The 22,340-nt window shown below is 42.9% G+C and overlaps 1 protein-coding gene across 13 annotated transcripts in view; it reads right to left on the minus strand.

The window, feature by feature from the left end:
* The window catches only part of UNC5D (unc-5 netrin receptor D), a 554,486-nt gene that overhangs the window by 61,932 nt on the left and 470,214 nt on the right, over nucleotides 1–22,340 (minus strand). For 11 of the 13 annotated variants that reach the window (XM_047857031.1, XM_047857030.1, XM_047857027.1 and 8 more), the window contains 3 exons: nucleotides 10,554–10,739; nucleotides 6,556–6,933; nucleotides 1,601–1,685 (listed from right to left, as the gene is read on the minus strand). In XM_047857031.1, the coding sequence (XP_047712987.1) occupies nucleotides 1,601–1,685; nucleotides 6,556–6,933; nucleotides 10,554–10,739 (649 nt within the window). The remainder of the gene's footprint in view (nucleotides 1–1,600; nucleotides 1,686–6,555; nucleotides 6,934–10,553; nucleotides 10,740–22,340) is intronic. The other 2 variants (XM_047857032.1, XM_047857028.1) reach the window with 1 other exon arrangement.

Raw genomic sequence — 22,340 nt, forward strand, 5'->3', positions numbered from 1 at the left:
CTTTCGAGGTCTGTGGGGTCTGGCATGTTTTTAATGTATTTCTCCTTCCTATTTTTCAATTGCAAGATGCCTCAAGTGGTATTTCCCACATAAGTCCTTGTCTGTTTAATGCCTGTTGGCACATTCTAGCTCTGACCTCCTAAGCGGCAGCTTCTAGTAAGAGATGGGGATTGAGGTGAATTGTAAATTGGGTGCCTTTGAAAATGTGCACTAGCCCTAGGTTGCTTCTCATGTCATGAGGTAGAAGTACACTGGGTTTGAGAGGACAGATATGAACGCAGACTCAGTGCATGGACTGTAAGGAGAAGGGAGCAGGAGGTGAAGTTTGCATAACGCCGTGTTTCAGGCAGGCTGACTAGATCCTGCCTCATCCTTGATATATGTATAAGGGACCCTGACCTAAACTTTTAAACAAGTATGATTTCTTCTATAAACCAACCAAAGGGATACAAAAGAGGTGATTCTTATCCAGGAAACTCCCATTTCTAGGTTTGCTTAACTGAGATTCTAAATAAACTCTCCCACTCCTTTCTGCGCCTTGGTTGCCCCTGTTTGCACGTGGAGATGTTTAGACCACAGCATGCCTTCAGGTGTGCAGGTAAGGGATCTAGTTCCACAGGACTGAGGAAATAGCAAGGCCTATTCGTGAACCCTCTTGAGAGCCTTGCCAATAGCCAGCTAGCAGAACCTCTTCTTCCATTCCGCCCAAGCTCTCTCGAGCAGAAAGTTAAAACCACTGGGCACCAACAAATCCTTTTATGGAGACAGCTATCAGAATCTGTTCAAACCATCTGCTTCTCTGGCTGTTTTTCCTTCCAGTGTTTTTCCTTCATGTGTTCTTTGCTCACAACAACAACAACAAAAATCTAGTCTAAAATAATCAAGATGTTAAGACTGAAAATGCCAGAGGTATATATATCCAGTTTAGGAGAGAAATTGCTTTCTCAAGAGGAGTGAGGTTTATCTTGTGTGGAGGCAAGCAACATTTCCACAAATATTATACTTGCGCCAAGAAAACAACCCACTACTTTCATTAAAAGACTGCGACAAGATTTGTATTTGTTCATGTAACTGAATTTAATGCTGCTGAAATAAGATCTGAAAGCTATTGCAACGCAGACGGTATTTTTACATGGAGGAAAATTAGCTGAGACATCCTCTCTCAGCCTGGAGCAGGGCTTCTGCTGACCTGAAGAGGTGACAGGTCTGTCATTTTCAGGATGTGCACAAGGTCTGCCACCAAAGAGCACCTCCTGGAATGTTTTTTGTTTTGTTTTGAGAGGAGGAGTATGCGAGGTGGTCAGTGTTTATGGAGACGCCCTGCTAATGACCTGCCCATCGATTCACTGCTTTATATTTGGCGTCTGTGGTCTAGATGTCGGTGAGCTAGATTAGCTACCCAAAATTGTGGAACTGGCTATGGGTGTTTTCATTTTGGCCAATAGTTGTGCAACTGGTTTTTCCCTCCATATGGTCAAGTAACGCAAATCTCAGCTATAGCTCTCCCTGTCAGATTATTTTAACAAACTTCAGATTTTCAGCAACCCCTCCGGCCCACATTTAAGATGTCATGAATATGCCAGCCTTTTCTGTCTCTCACCTGGGTTCACCTTGGTTGATGGACATATAAATCTCCCAAGAATTCTCTTCTGGGATGGCGCCATGTGGTATGAGCAAACTCACCCCTAAAACAGAAAAAGCCAAGAGGTTATCTGTAGAGTTTCCGATTATCCTGAAGCACTCAGCTGAGCACTGTGAGGTGCTCATACATCACAGCAATTTATGAAATCCTGATCGTCCTTGGGAAGTTTAAATGGAGAAATTGTGGTTTCCCAACAGTGACATAAAAGAGGACCATGTTATTCGTCTGTGTAGTCAAGTTAGTTTTTTTGTTAGGGCCTTCCAAGCGTTTTTAAAAATTCTCTTAAAAGACTGGGTGTCCAGAGACCAGGCACAAGCAAAAGTATCTGAGAATGTAAGAGTTGATCAGTGTATCAGTTAATCCGTTGCTAAATTTACAAAGGTATTGCTGTGTCTTGTCTCTATCCAGTCACTTCCTAAAAAGGTGTCTGAGATGATGGGCGAGCCATCTAATGCTTTGCGAAGGCCTGGTATGAAACTGTCTTAGAATTATGCACCTTAAGGTAAGTTTAAAGAGGCGATCAACAGAGTACTGCCTTTTGTCAAGAAAACTGCAGGAAAAAGGAAAAAAAAGCATGGATAAACTTAGGGACCCCGTAGGTTGTTGTATAGCCAGTATTTGATCCTATGTTTGCAAACAGAAGCTAAAATAGATGACAGGTAAAAGGCGACGTAACCATATTCACATTGGTGTCAAATCGGAAAAGACTCAGTAGCCTAACTTCAGTAAAATCCCATCACCCAGGCCCAGGAAGGCACATCACACTGCGCTTGAAAGGGCCCCTTCTCTCCACTTGCCTCCTGTGAAGTCACTATTTCACACTGGCCGAGAGAGGGGAGTCCCAAGAGGGCAGAGAATCTCTTTAACGTAGCTTCTTGTTTATAAAAAGAAATGAAATAGGGGCACAGTAAGATCACAAAATAAAATCTCAGGGCATCCTCCTATTCTTTGAATAATGCAGTTCTCACTTTCCCGCCCTTCATTAGAGCTAATGTAATTGCACAGAAAGCTTTCAGGTTGCCGATGGTAATTTACATCCAGAGATGGCAGTCTTTCCTGATAGCCTTCTGTGTGCCTGTTCACTGCGGCAGAATCAAGGAATGCAAGGATTCGCTGCAAAACAAGTTATTTGTGATGAACATTTATGAGCATTATTCAGTAACATGCTAGTTATCATCAGTATCTTTTGCCAGCACTAAGAATGAGGCACGTTTAAATCTTGCTTACAGCTTTTCAGCAAGAGTATCCATTTATATGCTGGGCTTTGATGTCCATGGAACTGTAATTGCCATACTTAGAAGCCTCTGATCAGGTTCCTCTTTTATTTCCCATCCTTTTTTCAAATGCAGTTGCTAAATGAAGTGGACTCCAGGACATCTTTCTCTTCTGCTGAGCAGAAGTTGTAATGCACAGGCTACTCAGTGTGTGTGGCTGTCAGTCTGAATATACACCCTAGACATTCTGTATTCTCCCTCAGTCTGACACAGCGCTTGTTCTCAGGTGCCTCCCTTTTGGCTTATCTAGGCCCTTATGGCAACAGAGACATTCAGCCCTTATTCTTTAGATACAGAGGCAAGGGTGGCTATCCTCAAGCAATGATGCCACCTTCGGCAATTGACCACAAAGATGAACTTCATTGTGTTCTCATTTTTCTTGTCCTGTTTTCTCCTTTAGTGAAGTACAGTTGCCATGCAATAAATTGTACCCATTGTGAGAGTACAAACTGATGAGTTTCTGACATGAATACTGTCATGTAATCACCACCATAATCAAGATACAGAACGCTGCCTCTGGCCAGGGTTGCCTTGTGCCCCCTGTATAGTCAATTCTTCGACTGCCACCCCAAATAATCACTTTGTTTTTTCTGACACGTTGATTAATTCACCTTTTCTAAACTCTGAAGTAAATCCTATAGTGTTTAAAATAAAAAAGCAATGATGGCTTATTACATCAATAACGTTGCATACTGCCTGGCACAGAGTAGGCATTTGAAACACAAATCCCGAATATATGAAGGATTAGGATCCAGAACTGTTTTTTTAAAAAAGCCAGGAGGCACTTGGGTGGCTCAGTCGGTTGGGCATCCAGCTCTTGATATGGGCTCAGCTCATTCTCGGTTCATGAGATTGAGCCCTGTGTGGGGCTCTTTACTGATGACACGGAACCTGCTTGGGATTCTCTCCCTCTCTCTGTGCCCCTCCCTCACTGTCCCTCTTCTGCTCATGCTCTCTCTCTCTCAAAAAAAAAAAAGTTTTTTTTAAGCCAGATTCTGAGACATAATCTTTTCTTGAGCTCATCAGTGCCTGATGGTCAACTCCCAGATCAAATCAGAATAAATATGTATGTGGACTTTTCAGAAAGGGATGAACAGATCGTATCTCATTCAAGTGTTCAGACTGAAACATTATTCATGATACTCCTAAATATGACCTGACTCTACAGGATCCTTAGCACTTTAAACTATGTCATCTATCCTTCAATCAGAAATTGTATGATCATCTTTCAAACATGCTTCTCCTACTTAAACATGCAAACTGTCAATGGAGATAGAAGACAGTCATATACAGAGGCAGGGTTGTGGTTGGTGGTAAGTTTTATCTTAAGAAGGAGAGGCATGGTGGGGAATCTTTATGTCTGCATCCATTTTCTTTCTTTCTTTTTTTAAGTTTATTTCTTTTTTACAGAGAAAGAAAGAGCATGAACAGGGGAGGAGCAGAGAGAAAGGGAGAGAGAAAATCCTAAGCAGGCTCTGTGCTGTCAGTGCAGAGCCCAAGGAAGGGCTTGAACTCACAACTCGTGAGATTATGACATGAGCTGAGGTCAAGAGTTGGAAGCCTGACGGGGCCACCCAACTGCCCCAAGGAGTGCCCATTTTCAGTATGTCACTCACCAGTTATCTCTGATTACAAAAATATACTCTCCCCCAAATTCCGCCTGCTACCCCAACAGCGTTTTATTTGATATGACAACAGAACCACCTGTCTGAGTTTCTCGTTTCATATTTTGCATAATAAATGATTTCTACAGCAAGGGGACCATCCCAACCTTTTTGAAAAATCATTGCCAGGCACCATACGATAATTCGGGATGGATGGCATTAGAATAATTTAATTGCTATGTCTTGCTTCTTTACACTTTAGTCCCCTAGGGCATATTTTGCATTTATGTTCTGCAAATAACAGAGCATATGTTTCAATTCCCCACACTTAATTCTTCCTCAAACTCATTCCCAGTGAACAGCTTCAATCTTGTCCAGGGCTTCCTTGTGAAACGCTGAAAATGCCTCTTCACAGAGGAAATGTTTGGGAGTCAGACAGTGCTATCAGAACTTTTAGTTTTCAGGGTATCTGCGGGGTTCAGTTGGTCAAGCATCGGACTCTTGGTTTTGGTTCGGGTCATGATCTTGCAGTTCATGGGTTTGAGTCCCACATCGGGCTCTGTGCTGACAGCGTGGAGCCTAACTGGGATTCTCCCTCTCCCTCTCTGCCCCTTTCCTGCTCTTTCTCTCTCTCACTCTCAAAACAAGTCAACATTTTCTTTTTTTTTTTTTAAAGAAAAGAACTTTCAGTTTTCAACACAAGTGCTTCTCAAGTCAAAGGGGAAGAAAAAGAAAAATCTGTTTTATGATTTTATCTCACTTTCTTTGATGAACGTTAAAGCCAATGAATGGGTTGATCTTGGCCCACCCTCCACATATGTGTAAACAAACACAATGATGGGAAGAGAGAGGAGGGGTGTGGGCCAACTGATTGAACCTGGGGCCTCCCAAGTGCCACCTACTAGGTTAGGAAGTGAAGATAAGACAAAATGCAATTTTCTATGATTCTGATGACTATTTCCTATCCTTAGGGAGGGGTTTGCATCATTTTCTTTCTTTAGAACCCATGCTTCCAGTTTATAGATTCCTCCAAGAAGAATGCTTGGTAAGTAGGGCTGACCGACTCCTTCTGCATTGAGGCTCCTGACTGCCAATTATGACCAGGGAGGATTACATCACACAATGACGTAATCATTCTCCATATTTAAATGGAGATTCTTACTATGTTTTAAACCACTGACCAAAGAAGATTTCGAGAATTCCAAGTCTAGAAAAGAAAATCACGAGTAGGGCTGCATTTGAGGGCTATTTTCAAGGAAGCAACTGACGGAGGAGAACAAGACAACACTTATCAACGTAAAACATGGTGTCAAGTCACTAAGCTACCATCAGGCCAGTTAGCTGGAATGGTGGCTTCGGGCTAGTCCTTGTACAGATTTCATTTTAGAGGACAAAATGATTGATTTGAAGAGGGCAGTCAGCTGGACCTCAGGGAGAAGTCTGTCGAGGCCCCCGATGGTCCTGATTCAGTGCGGTCTGGTGGTTCTAGAACACAGATGCAGAATCCTCTTTCCTGTCAGTGGCCAACGGTGATGATTCATTGCACTACCTAACTCTTGTTGCTTAGAAATCAGAGGAGACATTACCCTCTTCTGCCAGCCAGTTAGGTCTCAGATGGAAACTAATCCATTGATAGGATGTCATGTTAAAGTGCACTGGCCTATACACCTTAAGTAGCCTTGTCAAAACATTAAGAAACTCTCCCCTCTAACCAAAAGGAAGAAGAAAATTCTTGAGAACTAATTGTACGCATGGTATAGCCCTGGCACCGAAGTTTGCGTTCAAAAGGGCAACTCCATAATGAAACTTTATCATTGCTTGTCATAAAGTAACATCACAGCAAGGTCTATGGACACTGATACTATGTATTGGGTCAGTTGCTGTGTAAATCGAGTAGACTTCTGGAATCACAGTGTTTGTAGCTGCGACACAAGGATGGTAAACATCTTAAAAAATCGAACTTATGGGACATAATTGTGCAAATTTAAAATGTTGAAACAGATCAGGAAGACACAAACGCACACTTACCACCCACCTGTATTTGGCATGACTAAGCGTCCTCCCAAGTGGCCAAAGACACCAGTGGTCCTCAGTTCTGTCCTTGTGGGAAGTGATGATAGATTCTGGATGTAGGGTGTTTTATTTCTGGGGTGCATCGTACTAAAGCTACGGTTGTTTCCATGGGGAAAAGTCCCGGAATGATTCTTGCCATGGTACTCAGCTCTTTCAGACACTCCCAGGGAAACCATGAATGAGCTCTGAACTTTGACTTTGATGTCGGACAAAGGGTTAAAGAGCGAAGACTCTGTCATGAGTTCTTTGTCCAGCGGGTCCTGTAGGCAGATGGGCCCGCTGTATGTTCGGCTGACTGTGAGGTCTGGTTGCATGGAGGAATTCAGAAGCAGGGGGTTACCTGGTCAAAGAAAATCGATCTGTCACTCGGAAACGAAAAGGCGTCATGGTTACCCCCTCGCCTCTGCCTCTACTGACTGCACAACCGCCTGTGAGCTTGCCAGCCGCCCTTCAGGCCCATGCTGAGTGTCTACGGCAGCTCTCACAGGCCAGTCAACAGTGACCAGAGCCTTGGAATGGGGAGCTCTGGCTCTCACAGCGGGTTCTCTGAATGCCACTGACCACAATCACTCATTCTCCAGAGTTCCTGGCATGCCATCTTTTCAAAACAAGTATTTCTGGCACTGTGTCAGGCAACTGACTACGGTATTATTGTTTATGTGATTATTTTAACTGGCAGAGAGAAGCTTCAAGAAAAAAAAAGGAAGAAATGTTTTGCAATCCAGTTTGGAGCAAAAATAACATCTGTTCATTTTAAATGGTAAAAGGTGACACAGCACGGTGACTAGGTAGTGCTGTTTATAACCAGAGAGGCGTTGGTGACAGCCCGTCTCACGTGGAATTCTGGGCAGTTTGTGGAGCTGGGAGAGGAAATGATGCGTCCTCAGAAAAGGGTCAGGGGACCATGCGGATCATATCACTCCATGTCTGAGTATATGTCACTCTGAGAGGGAAAGGCACCACATGGGGACAGCGAGGCTCCGATTCTACGTGGGGAGCAGCTTAGAAGGGCTTCCTTTCTGTCTCGAAACAAATGAAAAAAAAATCTTTACCAAACCATGAGAAATTGGACTTTCATCGGCTGGGGCTCACCGATCTTTTTCTCAGCCTAATATTAAAAAGAAATGCTGTGATATTTTCTTGTGATGAAATAATCCCATTTATTAGTGAATAACGAAATAACCCTCAGTCCCAAACCTCCCACCCCTATCAGTCCGTCAATGTGACTTCTCAAATTGAAACCCAAACCATATTAAACAATTTTCCTTTGGGGGCCTGACAAAATGTTTAAATAATATTTTTGAAAATGTTGCAATTCCAGGCCATATTGTATTGTTTTTCCATCTTCATTATTTGTAGCAATGCCAGTAGGAAATCTATAACCCTGACTTTCCCAACCTCTTGTTGTGATGCTCGAAGAATCCAAAGTCAGAGAGGACTTTGTAGATCTAAAGGCTCCTTGATGAGGCTTTTTTTTTTTTTTTTCCCATGCTGGAGGTTCTCGTGTCAAGACACAGGCACAATCAAGGAGCTGAGCTTTTTAATGGAACTGCACTGAATTCTACAGGCATCAGCTTTGTTCTTGTTTTGGTTTTCCCAGGCAAGGCAGGGGATGTAAGAACCGTGTCACAACTGAAAAGCATTCAGGTCTCAGGCCTTTCCGCTGAGACCTGAAAAATCGCATCCCTGAGGCTCATGGCTATTTTATCTCAAACCTTCACCTTCTGAAGTTTAGCTTTTGGCCACTCTTAAAAGACCCTCCTGGCTTATGGAAAAGACCCTCCAAGTTTATGGGAAGCCAAGCAGCAAAAATATTGCCTAGAGTTACACTGAAGTCTAACTTAAGGAGAAAATGCCTGATTATAAAAGTATGTACATATGGTAAAAGTCCATGGTTGAAGAGAGTCGGCATATCAGGGACAACGACCTGATCACCCCACAGTTCATTTTGGAAATCCTTTTGAAACTTCCTGGTCAACTCCATGGCCTTCTGTTTAAAAGTCTGTTCGCCTTCCTGGGGTTCCAGCTCTATGTGCCCAGAAAGGGAAGTCTCTACAACAATGCGGGGTGCAAATCATCGGAGCATCAAGGTGAGGTGCATCATCACAATGAACGTAGGATAGAGTAGAATTTGAATAAAGGATTTTTGCTTTTATCACTAGCTTTGGGATAGTCTTGGTTAAAAATAAAAACAAAATGGTAAAGGAAGTTTGGAAAGGCTATATATTCTTTTCGAGAGTCACAATACATGCAAGCTCTAAGGAGACCCGCAAGATGGAGATTTGTTTGAGCTTACCCAAGTCAGCATTCTCCAAATGCTTCGGCGAGGGAACCACCCCCTCACCTGCTGCTCTATGGAACACACTGGCATCCTGTGCCAAAGTAAGAGGAAACCACTAGCTTCTGGACTGATACTCGCTACATTTGTTGAGCACCTTCCATAAACCAAGGGCTTTTAATCCTTGTCATTCCAAGTAGTTTAATCCTCACAAGAACCCTTTGAGGTGGATATTAGTATCGCCATTTTAAAGCTGTAAACACTGAGACAGAATAATTAACTAGGTCATATAGCAATTTTGGATTCACTCTCTCTGACTTCAAAGCCTCTGTCTCACATACTACTGTTGTTCTTCTGTTTTACAATGTTATTGTCTAAGACACTGGTATCTTATTTGATGGAAAGATTTCTAGTTTCTCATGTAGTATAAAAATAAGTTCTTGGGGCACCTGGGTGACTCAGCGGGTTAAGCGTCCGACTTCGGCTTAGGTCATAACCTCGCGGTTCGTGAGTTCGAGCCCCACAGCTCAGAGCCTGCTTTGGATTCTGTGTCTCCCTCTCTCTCTCCCCCTCCCCTGACCATGCACTCTCTCTGTCCCCCAAAATATAAAGGTTAAAAAGAAAAAAACAAATCCGTTCTTCATTAGATTTATTTCTCATGAAACAAGTCAAGGGGATGTGTCCCTTTCTGAGGCCAAGCAGACTCAGTCCTGAAACTTTGGTGCCCAGAAGTGAGTGGCAAGCAGGAAAGCATTTTGTCTCTGCCAGACATTTCCCCGTTTCTCGCATGCTTGGGTTCCACTTCAGAACCCGACTGCTACTCAATCACGGCCATGCAGCGAGACTTCTTGTCTGGGGCTACTGGCGCTAGTTACGCGCAATAAATAGAAATAAAGGTGACAATATCGACAGTAAGGGTCAAGGTGGAACACTTCACCCTTTCTGAAGGGAGACAGCTTCATTTTTTCTCTAAGCCCGAAACCAGAAACCACGTATGGCTCATCTCCATCTTGCAATCAGAAACAGATTTGGTTCACATAAGAGAATTAAACGGCTCTGTTTGGAAAAGGAGTACTGCCATAGTTTGACATGACAGATTTCCTTCTCCCTCCAACAAAAGATTGCCTCCAGTGGGCAGCGGGTGAGAGTCGTTAAGGCTGGGAACTTCATCCCTCTCCTCCCCCGCTGGCTAACTGACCTATCGTATATTATCTAAAGTCCTTTTAACTTATATAAGATAGAAGTAACCCAAATAACTCCACCTAGTACATAGTATATAATACCTATGCATGGGAGGTTATAGTAAAGTGGTTGGTTTTCAGACTTGAATAATCAGCATTTTAGTTAACTAAATATCCTCAGAGCAGGCTTGTTAAAACAGAACGTTGGCTAATCTGAGATAAAATAACGTGCTAAGTTTACTACATATCAAAGATGGAAGTGCCTCATTAAAAATGTTGTGAATGAATGGGAAACTGAGATCCATTCATTCTCATAGTAGCCAAGGACTTGGGCAGACTACGCCACCGAGCCTGGCTTCCTAATGTGTGAAGACAACTAGGTTAGCGGCTCCCAGTGCCAAGAGCTACCTTCACACAGGGCCGAAGAACACTGGGGGTCCTGTGTGAGCGTAGTCTCTATGGTCCTGAGGACGAGGTGTTGGGGGGCCCTACGCCGCTGACCTTGACGGACTGTTTTGAAGTTGAAGGTCTGGAAGCCACCTGTCAATGCAGAAGAGTCGATGACGTCCACGCCATAGTCACTCTGGCTCCGTCTATAAAGGGTGACACCAATGACCAGGACTGCAACGGCCACCACGGCAGCGCCCAAGCCCGAGTACAAAGCAATGTCGCTGGCATTCTCAATGCCTGAAAGACACAAGAGAAATCCTAAATGGCCAGCATGGGCACAGAGCCGAAGAACCACCCTGGGATACAAAATGAAATGCTATTGGATTTTTGGAGCTACTTTTCAGAGAAAATGACATATGCAGCTAGCCATAAGTTATACTCTCTTTCACACATAATCATGTTTCTAAAATACCCTGTATAAATCAGAGGGACGCTAGTCAAATATCTTGACTGCATTAGGGCAGCTTACCACATAATAAAATCTTAAAGACAATCAATTTTGCAAAGAATGTAATATTTTTCAAGTAAAAACAGACAACTCCTTAATTTACTTGGTTTAGGAAGTCATATTTACCTGCAAAGCATTTTTTTTTGCATTTTATTTTTATTTGAGGGAGGACATGAGATCCACATACAATGACAAAATATGGGTGAACTGTTCTGCTTATATATGACGTGGGGCACATGCATTCACAGAGAGTGGGCTAGGGTGAGAAGGTCAGACACAGTCTAGGAGTCAAGAGAGAGAAGACCAGAGCTCACAAATAGGCATTTTAGCTTTGGCACAAATCATTCAGTTTAAGAGAACATCGACAACATCAGGTTAGCGTATTTACAATCATCATGAGAGAATTTCTGTTGTGAGATATGGAGATTTTGGTCCTAGGTGCTCCGATGTCCATGGTCAACGTTTTCCAGCACCATTAAATGCTAGACTTAATACATTTTTGCGAAAGAGGACTGGTCTCTAAAAGGGCACATGCTGTTTCTCCCATACCTCTCCTACTCCATCCTATTGAATGCATAGGCAAAGCAAAAATAAAAGCGTTAGTTTGAATTGAGAATGTGGGTGTCTTCCCAACCCCCAAGATAGGTTGTAGCTGTTTCCCAACTCGTCTGCTAGTTGTACTTTGCGTGTGGTTCGTTCCTGAAGACCTTCATCATGGCTACTGCAGTTCAGCATGAGATTGATCCAAGGCCACGCGACCCTACAAGAGGCATAATCTTGCAAAGTATGTGGAAAGAGAAGGTGGCAAGTGCCAGCTATGTTATCCATCCCCTTACAGATTATGGGGTGAGTACACATAATAGGTCCAGAGGTACTTGCTCTGTCACCCTGTATTAGGTTTAGAGGCTAAAACAGAGCTATCATATATTCACCTGGTAATTGCATGGTGCTTACTATGCATTCACTGCAACCTAATACAGTACTTATGTCATCACACGAGTGCTACTAACCAACAAAGTTAGTGGACTGTAAAATAAGGCGCCACCAAATTAAAGAGTGAACAAGGAAACCAAGCAGAACCGGTTCAGCAATAGGGCAGTAAACACACACAAATAATTCGCAAGGGAGCGAAACCATCCAAAAGAACGGTATTTGAAAGGTGAGAGGATTGTAAGACATTTTCAATAACCACAGCGGCCTAGGAGGTGTTGAGAAATAGGCCGTGACTTAGGTTTTAGTTCCAATGTCATGATGGTCCCCACGGGAGAGGGACAGGGATGGAGGCATCTGTGTGGTCGGCTCTGGCCACCCAGAACCAAGTGCGTGGTGACTAGCACGGGCCCCAAAGTTCCAGTGTCTGCCTGTGTCCCACAGGGAAAGGGAGGGGCATCTGGGCTCTCACTGATGTTCCCTCCCTCCCTCTACCCAATTCAGTTCCGTGAAGGGAGTTGCTGTGCTCAGAGCAGAGAGGACACAACACCGCAGAGGCAGCAAGCCAGGGTACTGGGAGTAGGGAGAGAACTTTGGATTGAAACCAATTAGCCTTCCCCCTCCCCACCCCCCTGCTTCCCACCAGTTCCTCAGGCACTACTGACTGATGACACTATCATTTTAAAAGGTGTATCTGGGGGTGCCTGGGTGGCGCAGTCGGTTAAGTGTCCCACTTCAGCCAGGTCACGATCTCGCGGTCCGTGAGTTCGAGCCCCGCGTCAGGCTCTGGGCTGATGGCTCAGAGCCTGGAGCCTGTTTCCGATTCTGTGTCTCCCTCTCTCTCTGCCCCTCGCCCGTTCATGCTCTGTCTCTCTCTGTCCCAAAAATAAACAAACGTTGAAAAAAAAAAATTAAAAAAAAAAAAAAAGGTGTATCTGGGGAGAAGACACCTGCCCAGCAACCGAGCACACACAGAGAAACAGCCTGGCGGCATACTGAGTGCAGCTGCTGAGTTGGCAAAGTAGAGCCAAAGACCCCTTTTGCTTCCCAGGTACTAAAAATAGGCAGGAGCCGAGGCCAGGGGGATGATCAGGGCAAAATACTTCTGGAAATGGACATCCCCAGACAGGAACATCCTGAGCCCAAACAGTAGCGGGAACCAGTTGGGTGAGTTCCTCTGTATTTCTGTCTTGTTTTCTAGGTTTCCACCCTCCTGCTACCCACACACGCAGAATCTCCCTTCTCTCAGACACAAACCCTGTCTTTAGGAAAGGACCCTACATAGGCCTTCAGACTGAGATTTAAGTGTTTGATATGGTTCAGTGTTTCCCAGGAATATTTGCAGAATCTATTTGACTTAAGAGAATGAAATACTGAATTATAGAATTAAAAAAAAATGAGTATGGGGACTGTGGAGCTGGGGGGGGGGAGACCTGTATGGAGAGCACGGCGTTCTTATAAGGCTCACCCTGGCATTTGGTGGGACAGTCTAATCTAAAAGACAAAAGTCAATCGACTCCCTACAGGAAGATAAGCAAAATGGTGTTTACTTTACAAGAACAATCTGTCCTGGGAATTAAAACCTTCAGAATCTAATAATTTCATTTATTCCACAAACATTTGTGGAGGGCCAACCATGCAATGGAAATGAGGGTGCACGGAGGAATTAACATATTCTTAGTTGTTTCTTGTCTAACGGTTCTAACGGTGGTAAAAGACAAGTGGTGAGATCCTGACAGGGAGACACAAATACTCGAAGCCACATGTATACATCTCAAGAGACATCCTTACCAACAGCTCAAGCCCTTCCAAAGTTGGGCCACAGTGCTTCTTTCTTTCTTTCTTTTCTTTTTTTTTTTTTCTTTTTTTGCTCTTCTATCTACTGTTTTTACTTCACCTCCTTCCTTTTTTTTCTCACTCTGCCTCACTCTTTTCTAATCCATCCTCCAGGACAGTAGAGTGGTTTTCCCTGTAAGGATACCTGAGTGCTTATAAACATAATTCACTTTTCTTGTGTGTTCAGGACTGGGTCCAGAAGAATCTGAGATTTCGTTCCATATTTGCCACCACAAGTTCATGGGAGAAGGGAGGACACTGGGTGTAAGCCTGTCCATGAGCACGCAGGCACCTAGGGGGAGCTGCTGCAGAGTCACTGCATACACGTGTGCACACAGTCATCACTTGTCCAAACGTTAGAAGCCACCACTGGTCCTTCCCAGGGGAGTTGTTCTAAGGACATGACCGCATGGTGCAGGCACTACCCAGGCCCTGATGGCTTTCTCCGTGTCCATTTCAATGCTCATGCTCCATTCTGCAGCACTGCCTCACACCCCGAATTCAACTGTAATTTACCTGCCAGATGGATGCCTGTTAGTGAATAGCCCTGTATGACAGGTCATTGTAAAATAAACCCTTGGTCGCGTGCCAGCTCAAGGTCCCCCACCTTTAAGAAGGTAACCCTGTCCAGGGGCGCCCGGGTGGCTTAGTCAGTTAAGCATCCGACTCTTGATTTCAGCTCAGGTCATAAACTCACGGTTCATCAGTTCGAGCCCCACATCAGGCTCTGGATGACAGTGCAGAGCCTGTTTGGGATTCTCTCTCCCTCTTTCTCTGTTCCTCCTCCACTTGTGCTCTCTCTCTCTCAAATAAACAAACTTTAAAAAAAAAAAAAGTAAATAAAACAAAACCAAACCGCTGTCCTTGCCAATCCAGCCAACCCTCCCAACCACGATCTTCGAAACTCCCAGATCACTTAGGGTTCCTAGAATTCATTTTGGATCATTCTTTTTATTGTTTAATTATCTGAGTGCCAATGCATTCTCCCTCACTGCTTTAAACACTTCAAAAGCAGTAATATCCCCATAATTTCCCACAGAAATCCACACACCATTGCAACTATTTATGATCGCTTGCTTGGTCTCCAACTGTGGGAAGACAAGTATTAAAGAAATCACAGTCTGAGGTTGATTACAGAGTTCTTGCTGCAAGGACTCTCTTTATGTTAACACACATATATGTCTATACCTGTCCGCTGGCTCCCATACACACATGTGTTGCTGGTTTGTTTGCTCCAAGTTAATTTGAACAAAAGCACTGATAACCCCATGACTGATAATGCTATTCTGCTTTCTGTGGGCACAGGTCTTTGTTTCACAGACGAAGCTTTACAGATCAATGTGTTATTGATGTCTTTCCTGTGTTTTCATCCCTATTTTCCTTGAACCGAGAGTCACAAAAGCTCTAGGTAAGCATGGAAGAACGCAATGTGAGGTACAAAACAAACAAACAAACAAACAAACAAAAAACTGTTGCATAAAATCTCCAGCTAGAGCTGACGGAGAAATTTCTTGTATTCCAAATTACTAACGAACTACTGAGGAATACGTTCATTGCTGGAAAGGAGTGTAGGATATCTGCAGAGATAGTCTGCACAGATTAATAGAGCTCTGTGGAAATTAGGACCCTGGAGAGGAAATGCTTATGGGTTCCCTTGGCCCAGAGAAGGCAGAGCTGTAAAGTGACTGGAGGTGATCTTTAATGCGGAGAGGGTTGTCACAAGAGGAGAGCAGGTCTATGGTAGGAATTCAATGACTCTTCCTTTACGATGACGCTAGTAACCAACTCTTTGCCATCTCTAACAAGGACTGAAAAGGAGGATGTGGCCTTTTATGACAGCCATTGGGACTCTGGTTAGATATTAAAATGACCTTTTCTACAATGAGGGTTGTTAAAAAAAAAAAAAAAGCTTGTAGTTCTGAGGGAGATTGTGACACTTCCTTTCAGAAAGTCTCCCTCTAAAAAAAAAAAAAAGAGAAGAAGCAGCATAACTTTACAATAGTCTGCAGTCATTTTATTTATTTTTGGTCAAAGCTGGTGAGATGGTCTAAATGGCCTTTCACAGCCCCTTTGAATTTCGTAGTGCAAGGGACAGGGATCAATAAGTTCGATGTCTTTATGAATTGTCATCACACCTAGTTGTTGCGAGGAACTGATGTCCCCAAAGGACTAAATACAAGGGCTGTTTACATGGTTTGCCTTTCTCTCTTCACATGATTCCCCTCAGAAAGACCGATTCTTGCCACTAATTAATGGGAATATAACTCAAGTCTCATGTTAGGAGATTATATTATCACATTGAAATCTATCTTATAGGATTAGATAGCTACAGAAAATTAACAAAGGAGCATAGCAAATGCCTTTCTAACACAGAATATTCTATCTCCTATTAAATACTGCAGAACGGCCATTGCTACCCCTTCAGGAGAAAAACCAATAACTTGAATGGACATATACTAGAGAGAGTGAATTGCTAATGAATCCACACAATCAAAATTCACACAGAGGCCTAGGAGAGACAAAACAAATGGAAGACTAAAGACGCTGTTGCTGTGCTGAACTCCCATAGACAGCCAGTACCCGGCCATCTCAGGACCTGCCCCTGGCCCCTTGCACAGGCGGTGTTGTGGATACAGACTCATGTGCCAAAATATTTAATTAGATGTTGAAATACGATATAATAGAAGATACTGTTTATACTTGCTGTCATTGAGAAGCAACTTTTTTTTTAATACCACATCAAAAAATTGCTTTTGGATGGTCAGCCGTGGCCAACCATGGTGAACAATTCCAACTATATTTGCAGTGCTTGGGGTCTTACAACCCCGTAACCCATCAACACCTCAGCTTTTCTAATCTCCTGTCAAAAACCTCATTATTGTTACTGTGATTGTTGATTTACTGTTGTAATGAAGGACAAAAGTAGCAAATTTTTGAATAGTGCTTACTACGTGCCAGGCGCTGTTCTAGTTCAACGGCAGCCCTCCTTCTCACCTGCCCTTCTTTCTAGCTGAAAAAAGGGAGGCTGTCCTATGTGAGCTCACTTTCCTACCACTCAGGATTTCTCTGCTCCTTCACAAGTGTTTCCTCCTTTTTCTCTGTTCCCGGAAGAGCTGGTCTTCTGTATCAAGTCAGCTATGATCCCATCCCCTCCTGCCTCCACAGGGACTTGGCCTCATTCATTATTCCCTTTTGGTCTTACATCTTCAAACTTTTCCTCTGCACCTAAGCCTTGCCCTCTGCCTCCAAACACAGTCTGGTCTTCTTAATCACATCTCCCCAAATCTTTCCCTCAACTTCCTCTGAGATAAACTTCTCAAAGATGTGGTCTTCTCTACACCCATGTTCTTAGCTCTTTTTTTTTTTAAATTTTTTTTAATGTCTATTTATTTTCGAGACAGAGACAGAGCATGAACAGGGGAGGAGCAGAGAGAGAGGGAGACACAGAATCTGAAACAGGCTCCAGGCTCTGAGCTGCCAGCACAGAGCCCGACGCAGGGCTCGAACTCACGGACTGTGAGATCATGACCTGAGCCGAAGTCGGATGCTTAACCGACCGAGCCACCCAGGCACCCCCTTAGCTCTTTCTTTAAAAGAACTCAAAGCATTGGTTTTTAACATTCAAGATTTCTTAATGCATGCTTTCTTAATACATAATTGCCCTAACCGGTTGGCTGCTGTCCCTGTTAAAAGAATAAATGAAATGCACCTGGGTGGCTCAGTGGGTTAAGCATCCTATTTCAGCTCAGGTCATGATCTTGCGGTTCATGAGTTCCAGCCCCATGTCAGGCTCTGTGTTGGCAGCTTGGAGTCTGGAGCATGCTTCGGATTCTGTGTCCCCCCTCTCTATCTGCCCCTCCCCGGCTCGCACTCTCTCTCTCTCAAAAATAAACATTTAGAAAAAAAGAATGAAATACATATTTAAGATGAGGAAATGTTTAGTAAGTATAAAAAGGGACAGTATTCAAGGAGAAAACACATTCTCCAACTACTCTTTCTTCAGAAGTAATCACTCTTGACAATATCTTTGAGACCTTTTGGGAAAAAAAAGAAGAGTAAATATCCTTCATTCATTCATTCATTCATTTATTTAACCCTAAAGGCTCCATATTATATTTCCTTTACTGTACTTTGTTTTGTTTTCTACATACAATATTTTGTAGGTCTTTCCTATCAGAATCTATAGACTGACTTCATTTCTTTTTACATTTGCCTGGCCTGTTGTCAGGCTGCAGATAATTTAATTAGTCCAGTATTTCTATGTCCTTTGATTGTTCTCTTACCCTTTAAAGTCTGCCTTTCCCCCAAATCACTGTTCCTTCTTGACAGTTGTTTATAACTACTGCATCAATAGTAATGTTCTTTGTCTTATTCCTTTCCACTACTCTCTAGCAGTAGACAAGCCAAGCCAACCCTCTTTCCAGAGAGGAAAAAAAAAAGTCCCTTAAACTGGATTCACCTCCCTTCTTCCTTATTGTTTAGTAACTACCCTTCACTCTCAACGTTCTATAAACAGACTTCAAAGCTCAGTTCTTAGCCCTCTTCCTGTCCCCTTGCCAAAATAATGGGATAATTGTTCACAGTGCTATTTCCTTGATGCCTAACACTCTCCATTGGAGATGTCTTGCCTCGACTCCTGTGCGCAGACCTGATCCCATATCTCCTTCCTGCTCAGTGGACGAAACCACCTGCATGTTGTGCTAACATCTCAAATTGGTCATCTGACTTACAGATTTGTCATTCTTATCTCTTCAAATATTTTCTCCTCTTGAATTCCCTTTTTCAGGTAATGTGACACCATGAGTGAGAATGGAGAGTCATCTTTCATTCTGTCCCCATTGATTCTTCCCCAAACCACTCACATGCCTTACTCATTACATCTCCAGTGCCTCTCGCATCTCCACTTCCATAGGAGACACCCTACTTGACGCTCACATTGTACAGTCTCATCTTACCTAGTACACAGTCTTTGGTCACTCAGAGCCATTTTCCACTGGATTACTCTTCTTAAGAAGAGTACCACAGTTCTGGTACTGCCACTCTAACATCTTTAGACAACTCTCTAGAATGAAGTGATTCCACTCCAAAAGGGATTTATCTTATGGCTCAAGACACTTTATGCTCTACATCACCCCAGTTTTCAACGACTTTTGCCCATTTGTCATCCATATGGACCCTACTCTCTGGCCAAGTCTGATTACTCATTTTTTCAAGTAGACCTTGTACTTCAGGCAAGTTTTTCTTTTTTTTTTTGGTTCAGAGGTTTTGTTCCTACTGAAAGGCTCTCCCCTCCAATATCGCTTTCAATTTTAACCATTCTTCCAAGATTGACAATTAGGGAGCCTATTTTATAAAACGTTTCTTGATATGCACATTTCTCCTTTTAAGCAAAGCTGCCAGATTTAGCAAATAAAGATATGACGCAGTTAAACTTGAATTTCAGATCAATGAATAATTTTACTGTATCTCCCATGTAATATCTAGATATGCTTATGCTAAAAATTTATTTATCTGAAATCAAATTTAACTAGGGGTCCTCTGTTTTGTCTGGTAACTCTACATTTGGCTACAAAATATCTGTGCTTTTTCCCATCAGATAGGAAGACCGGGTTAGAGTAAAGAAAAAAATAGGATTTGAACTCCAGCTTTTGAGAAAATGACTTCACCTTATTTAATTTCCTATCCTAAAAACTGAAGCCACAAACTCTATCAACTTTGAAAATACACACAGGTGGAGAGATGGAGCCTGTGAATTCACATTTTAACAAGGGACCCGGGTTATTCTGATGCTGAAGAACACATTGGTCAACCAGCTACTTTCCTGTCTCTGCACAGTTCTGAGGTACATGATGAACAAAATCCTGTTGCATTAAGGGCAGAGTCAACAATGTCATTGAACATGGTAGTAAGAAAAGGCACACACTTATGATAGGATGAAAACTGGATAATAAGGACATTGGAGATGCTAAGAAAATGACAAATGTTGCCTATAAAGATGGGTTGGATTGATCACAGTAGGGGGTGACCTGAAGGACAAAGTAAGTCATGCAGTTTGCAAAAAGTGTTCTATTTATGCAATAGAAAATAATCAGGAGATGAAGCAAAATGATTAGGAAAAAAAAAATGTTTAAAGCATTGCTAGAAGATGAGCATTGATGCCAGTAGCCTAACGTTAGTTTAGAAGAGCCTAGAAGTCTGTTGAGGATGTAAAGGTATGTCCCAAAGTTGCAAACAGTCCGATGGGATCAAGGCACTATTCAAGTCCTCACAGCCTGAAAGAAGAATGTCCAAACGCAGTGTGGGCCACACGTCTTCTGAGGTATTCCCTAACCTTTGTGAAGATCACAAAGGATGTAGATTCCACATGATTCCACTGTGGATGAAACCAGTGTATTTTTGGAAAAGACGCAGAATGGGATGGGTATTGGTGAGAAGCACATACTTAGTTTTTAGACTTTAAGGACACATTTGGGCCATTCTTTGATGGACAGGATTCTGGGAAGTAACACCTTTTAGGCTTTAACTTCCTATCTGGTACAGAACAAAGGCTTATTAAAGATTGTTTCCTTTCTTCCCCTTTACTCAAGTCATTTATCATCTTCTAACTTGTATTGGAGTCATGGAGAAGAAACATTAATTTTTTCCCTCACATTTCACTGGAACAAGACTATTTATATAGAACTGCATAATAAACAGCCAGCATATGAATGAGTAAAAAATATTTAGAAGCAAAGACTTTATTTTCACCTGAACAGTAAAAGGCCTGGTGAGGAGTTTTCAGGAGGATGTAAGGCATTAACTCAAGTGGTTTTTGAACATCTAATACTAGGCCAGTGGTTAATGCTACAGGTGGAAGAGTAAGTAAGACTCTATACTGTCTGCCTACAGGCAGAGATGGTGTCTATAAGAAAGGGAATCCAGACCAGTACAAGGGCAATGAAAATATAGCACAGAATTAGGGAAACACTTTGATCCTGGGTACATTTCAGGAGTCACCAATGCAGCCTTGGTGGGGGGAAGGCCTTGCAGAGGAAGTAAAACGCAAGCTGAAATTGGAAGGAAGAATGCGTCTAACAAGGATTCGATGGAGAAAAAGAGTTTTCAGGGAGAAGTAACAGAATGTATAAGTAATAGGCACTATATGCCAAATGGGGAGAGGGTATTCTGAAAGCTCAGAAGCTTTATCTGACTGCAGAAGACAGGAACTAGAGAGCAGGCGGGCAGGAATTTACCTAATGATTAAACTGACTGAGAGAAGCTGATAGGATTAAGAAAAGAAAGTTGAGACCAGATCATATACATATTCAGTACCTCGGACTTTATTTTATAAATACTGGTGAGCAAATGAAGAGTTTTTTTTTTTTTTAAGTTTATTTTTTTTAATTTAGTTTGAGAGAGAGCAAGCAGAAGAGGGGCAGAGAGTGAGGGAGACAAAATCCCAAGCAGGCTCTGCACCGTCAGTGGAGAGCCTTACGAGGGCTGAACTCACAAACCGTGAGATCATGACCTAAGCTGAAGTCAAGAGTCAGATGCTTAACCGATTGAGCCACCCAGGTGCCCCCAAGCAATTGAAGAGCTTTAAATATTGCAGGTGGTATGACTAGAATCCGTGTTTAGAAAGATCAGATAAATTGGTGTAGGGCAAGACTAGAAACAGGGAGGCAACTGCAAAAATCCTAATTAGGAATGCAGACGGCCTCAACTTTTTAAATTTTCTTCTGGGACACCATTTTCTTTTAGTTTTTCTCTTACTATGCTGGCTGTAACTTTTCTGTCTTCTCTGCAGTGACTTCTGACCTCCTCTGCATCTAAATGTTGATGCCCTTCAGGGCTCAGTCATCCGCTATTGTCCCTTCTCCATGCACGCTCATTATCCGGGGATCTTTTTCAACCTAATGGCTTTAAATATCATCTGACACTGACAAGCCCCAGATTTATGTCACCAGCCAGGACTCTGACCTCCAGACTCCTATAATTCCACTGCCTGCTCAACCTCTATTTAGATGTTTAATAGGTATCTCAAAGTTAGCGTCAGGAACACTGAACTCCTGATCCCCCGTGTAGATTTGCTATACCACATTCTCTCTGGATCAGCAATGGCAACCCCATCTTTCTAGCTGCAAAGCCAAACTTTGGAAATCATGCCTGATACCTTTCTTTCTCTCATGCTCAATATCCAACCCATCAACAAATCCTTTCTGCCTTCAATAGATATGCCAAGATGACCCATTTTTACAATGTCTAATGCCCTGTGTCTACCCCAAGCCACAATCATCTTGGACTTTGCTACTGGAAGAGCCTAGGTATTGTAATAGCCTAGATTACTCTTACTGATTACTGTTACAATGCATCACTGTAACAGGTATTGCTTCCGCTCTGATCCCCTATATATTTATACTCAACACAGCAGGTAGAGTTTATCCTTGAAAATACGAAGTCATGTCACTATGACAAAAAATCCTCAGAGGGGTTCAGAGTAAAGGTCAGAGTCATGACAACGGCCTATAATCCGTGTGGCAGTTTCCTCTCTCATCCCACTTCTCTGGTCTTAACTATTAGGACCTTTCCCTCTGCCACTCTGCTCCAGGTGTCCTGCCTGCTGTTCCTCAGACATTCCAAGCACG

This window comes from Prionailurus viverrinus, chromosome B1 (genome assembly GCF_022837055.1).
Source record: "Prionailurus viverrinus isolate Anna chromosome B1, UM_Priviv_1.0, whole genome shotgun sequence".
Taxonomy (NCBI): Eukaryota; Metazoa; Chordata; class Mammalia; order Carnivora; family Felidae; genus Prionailurus; species Prionailurus viverrinus.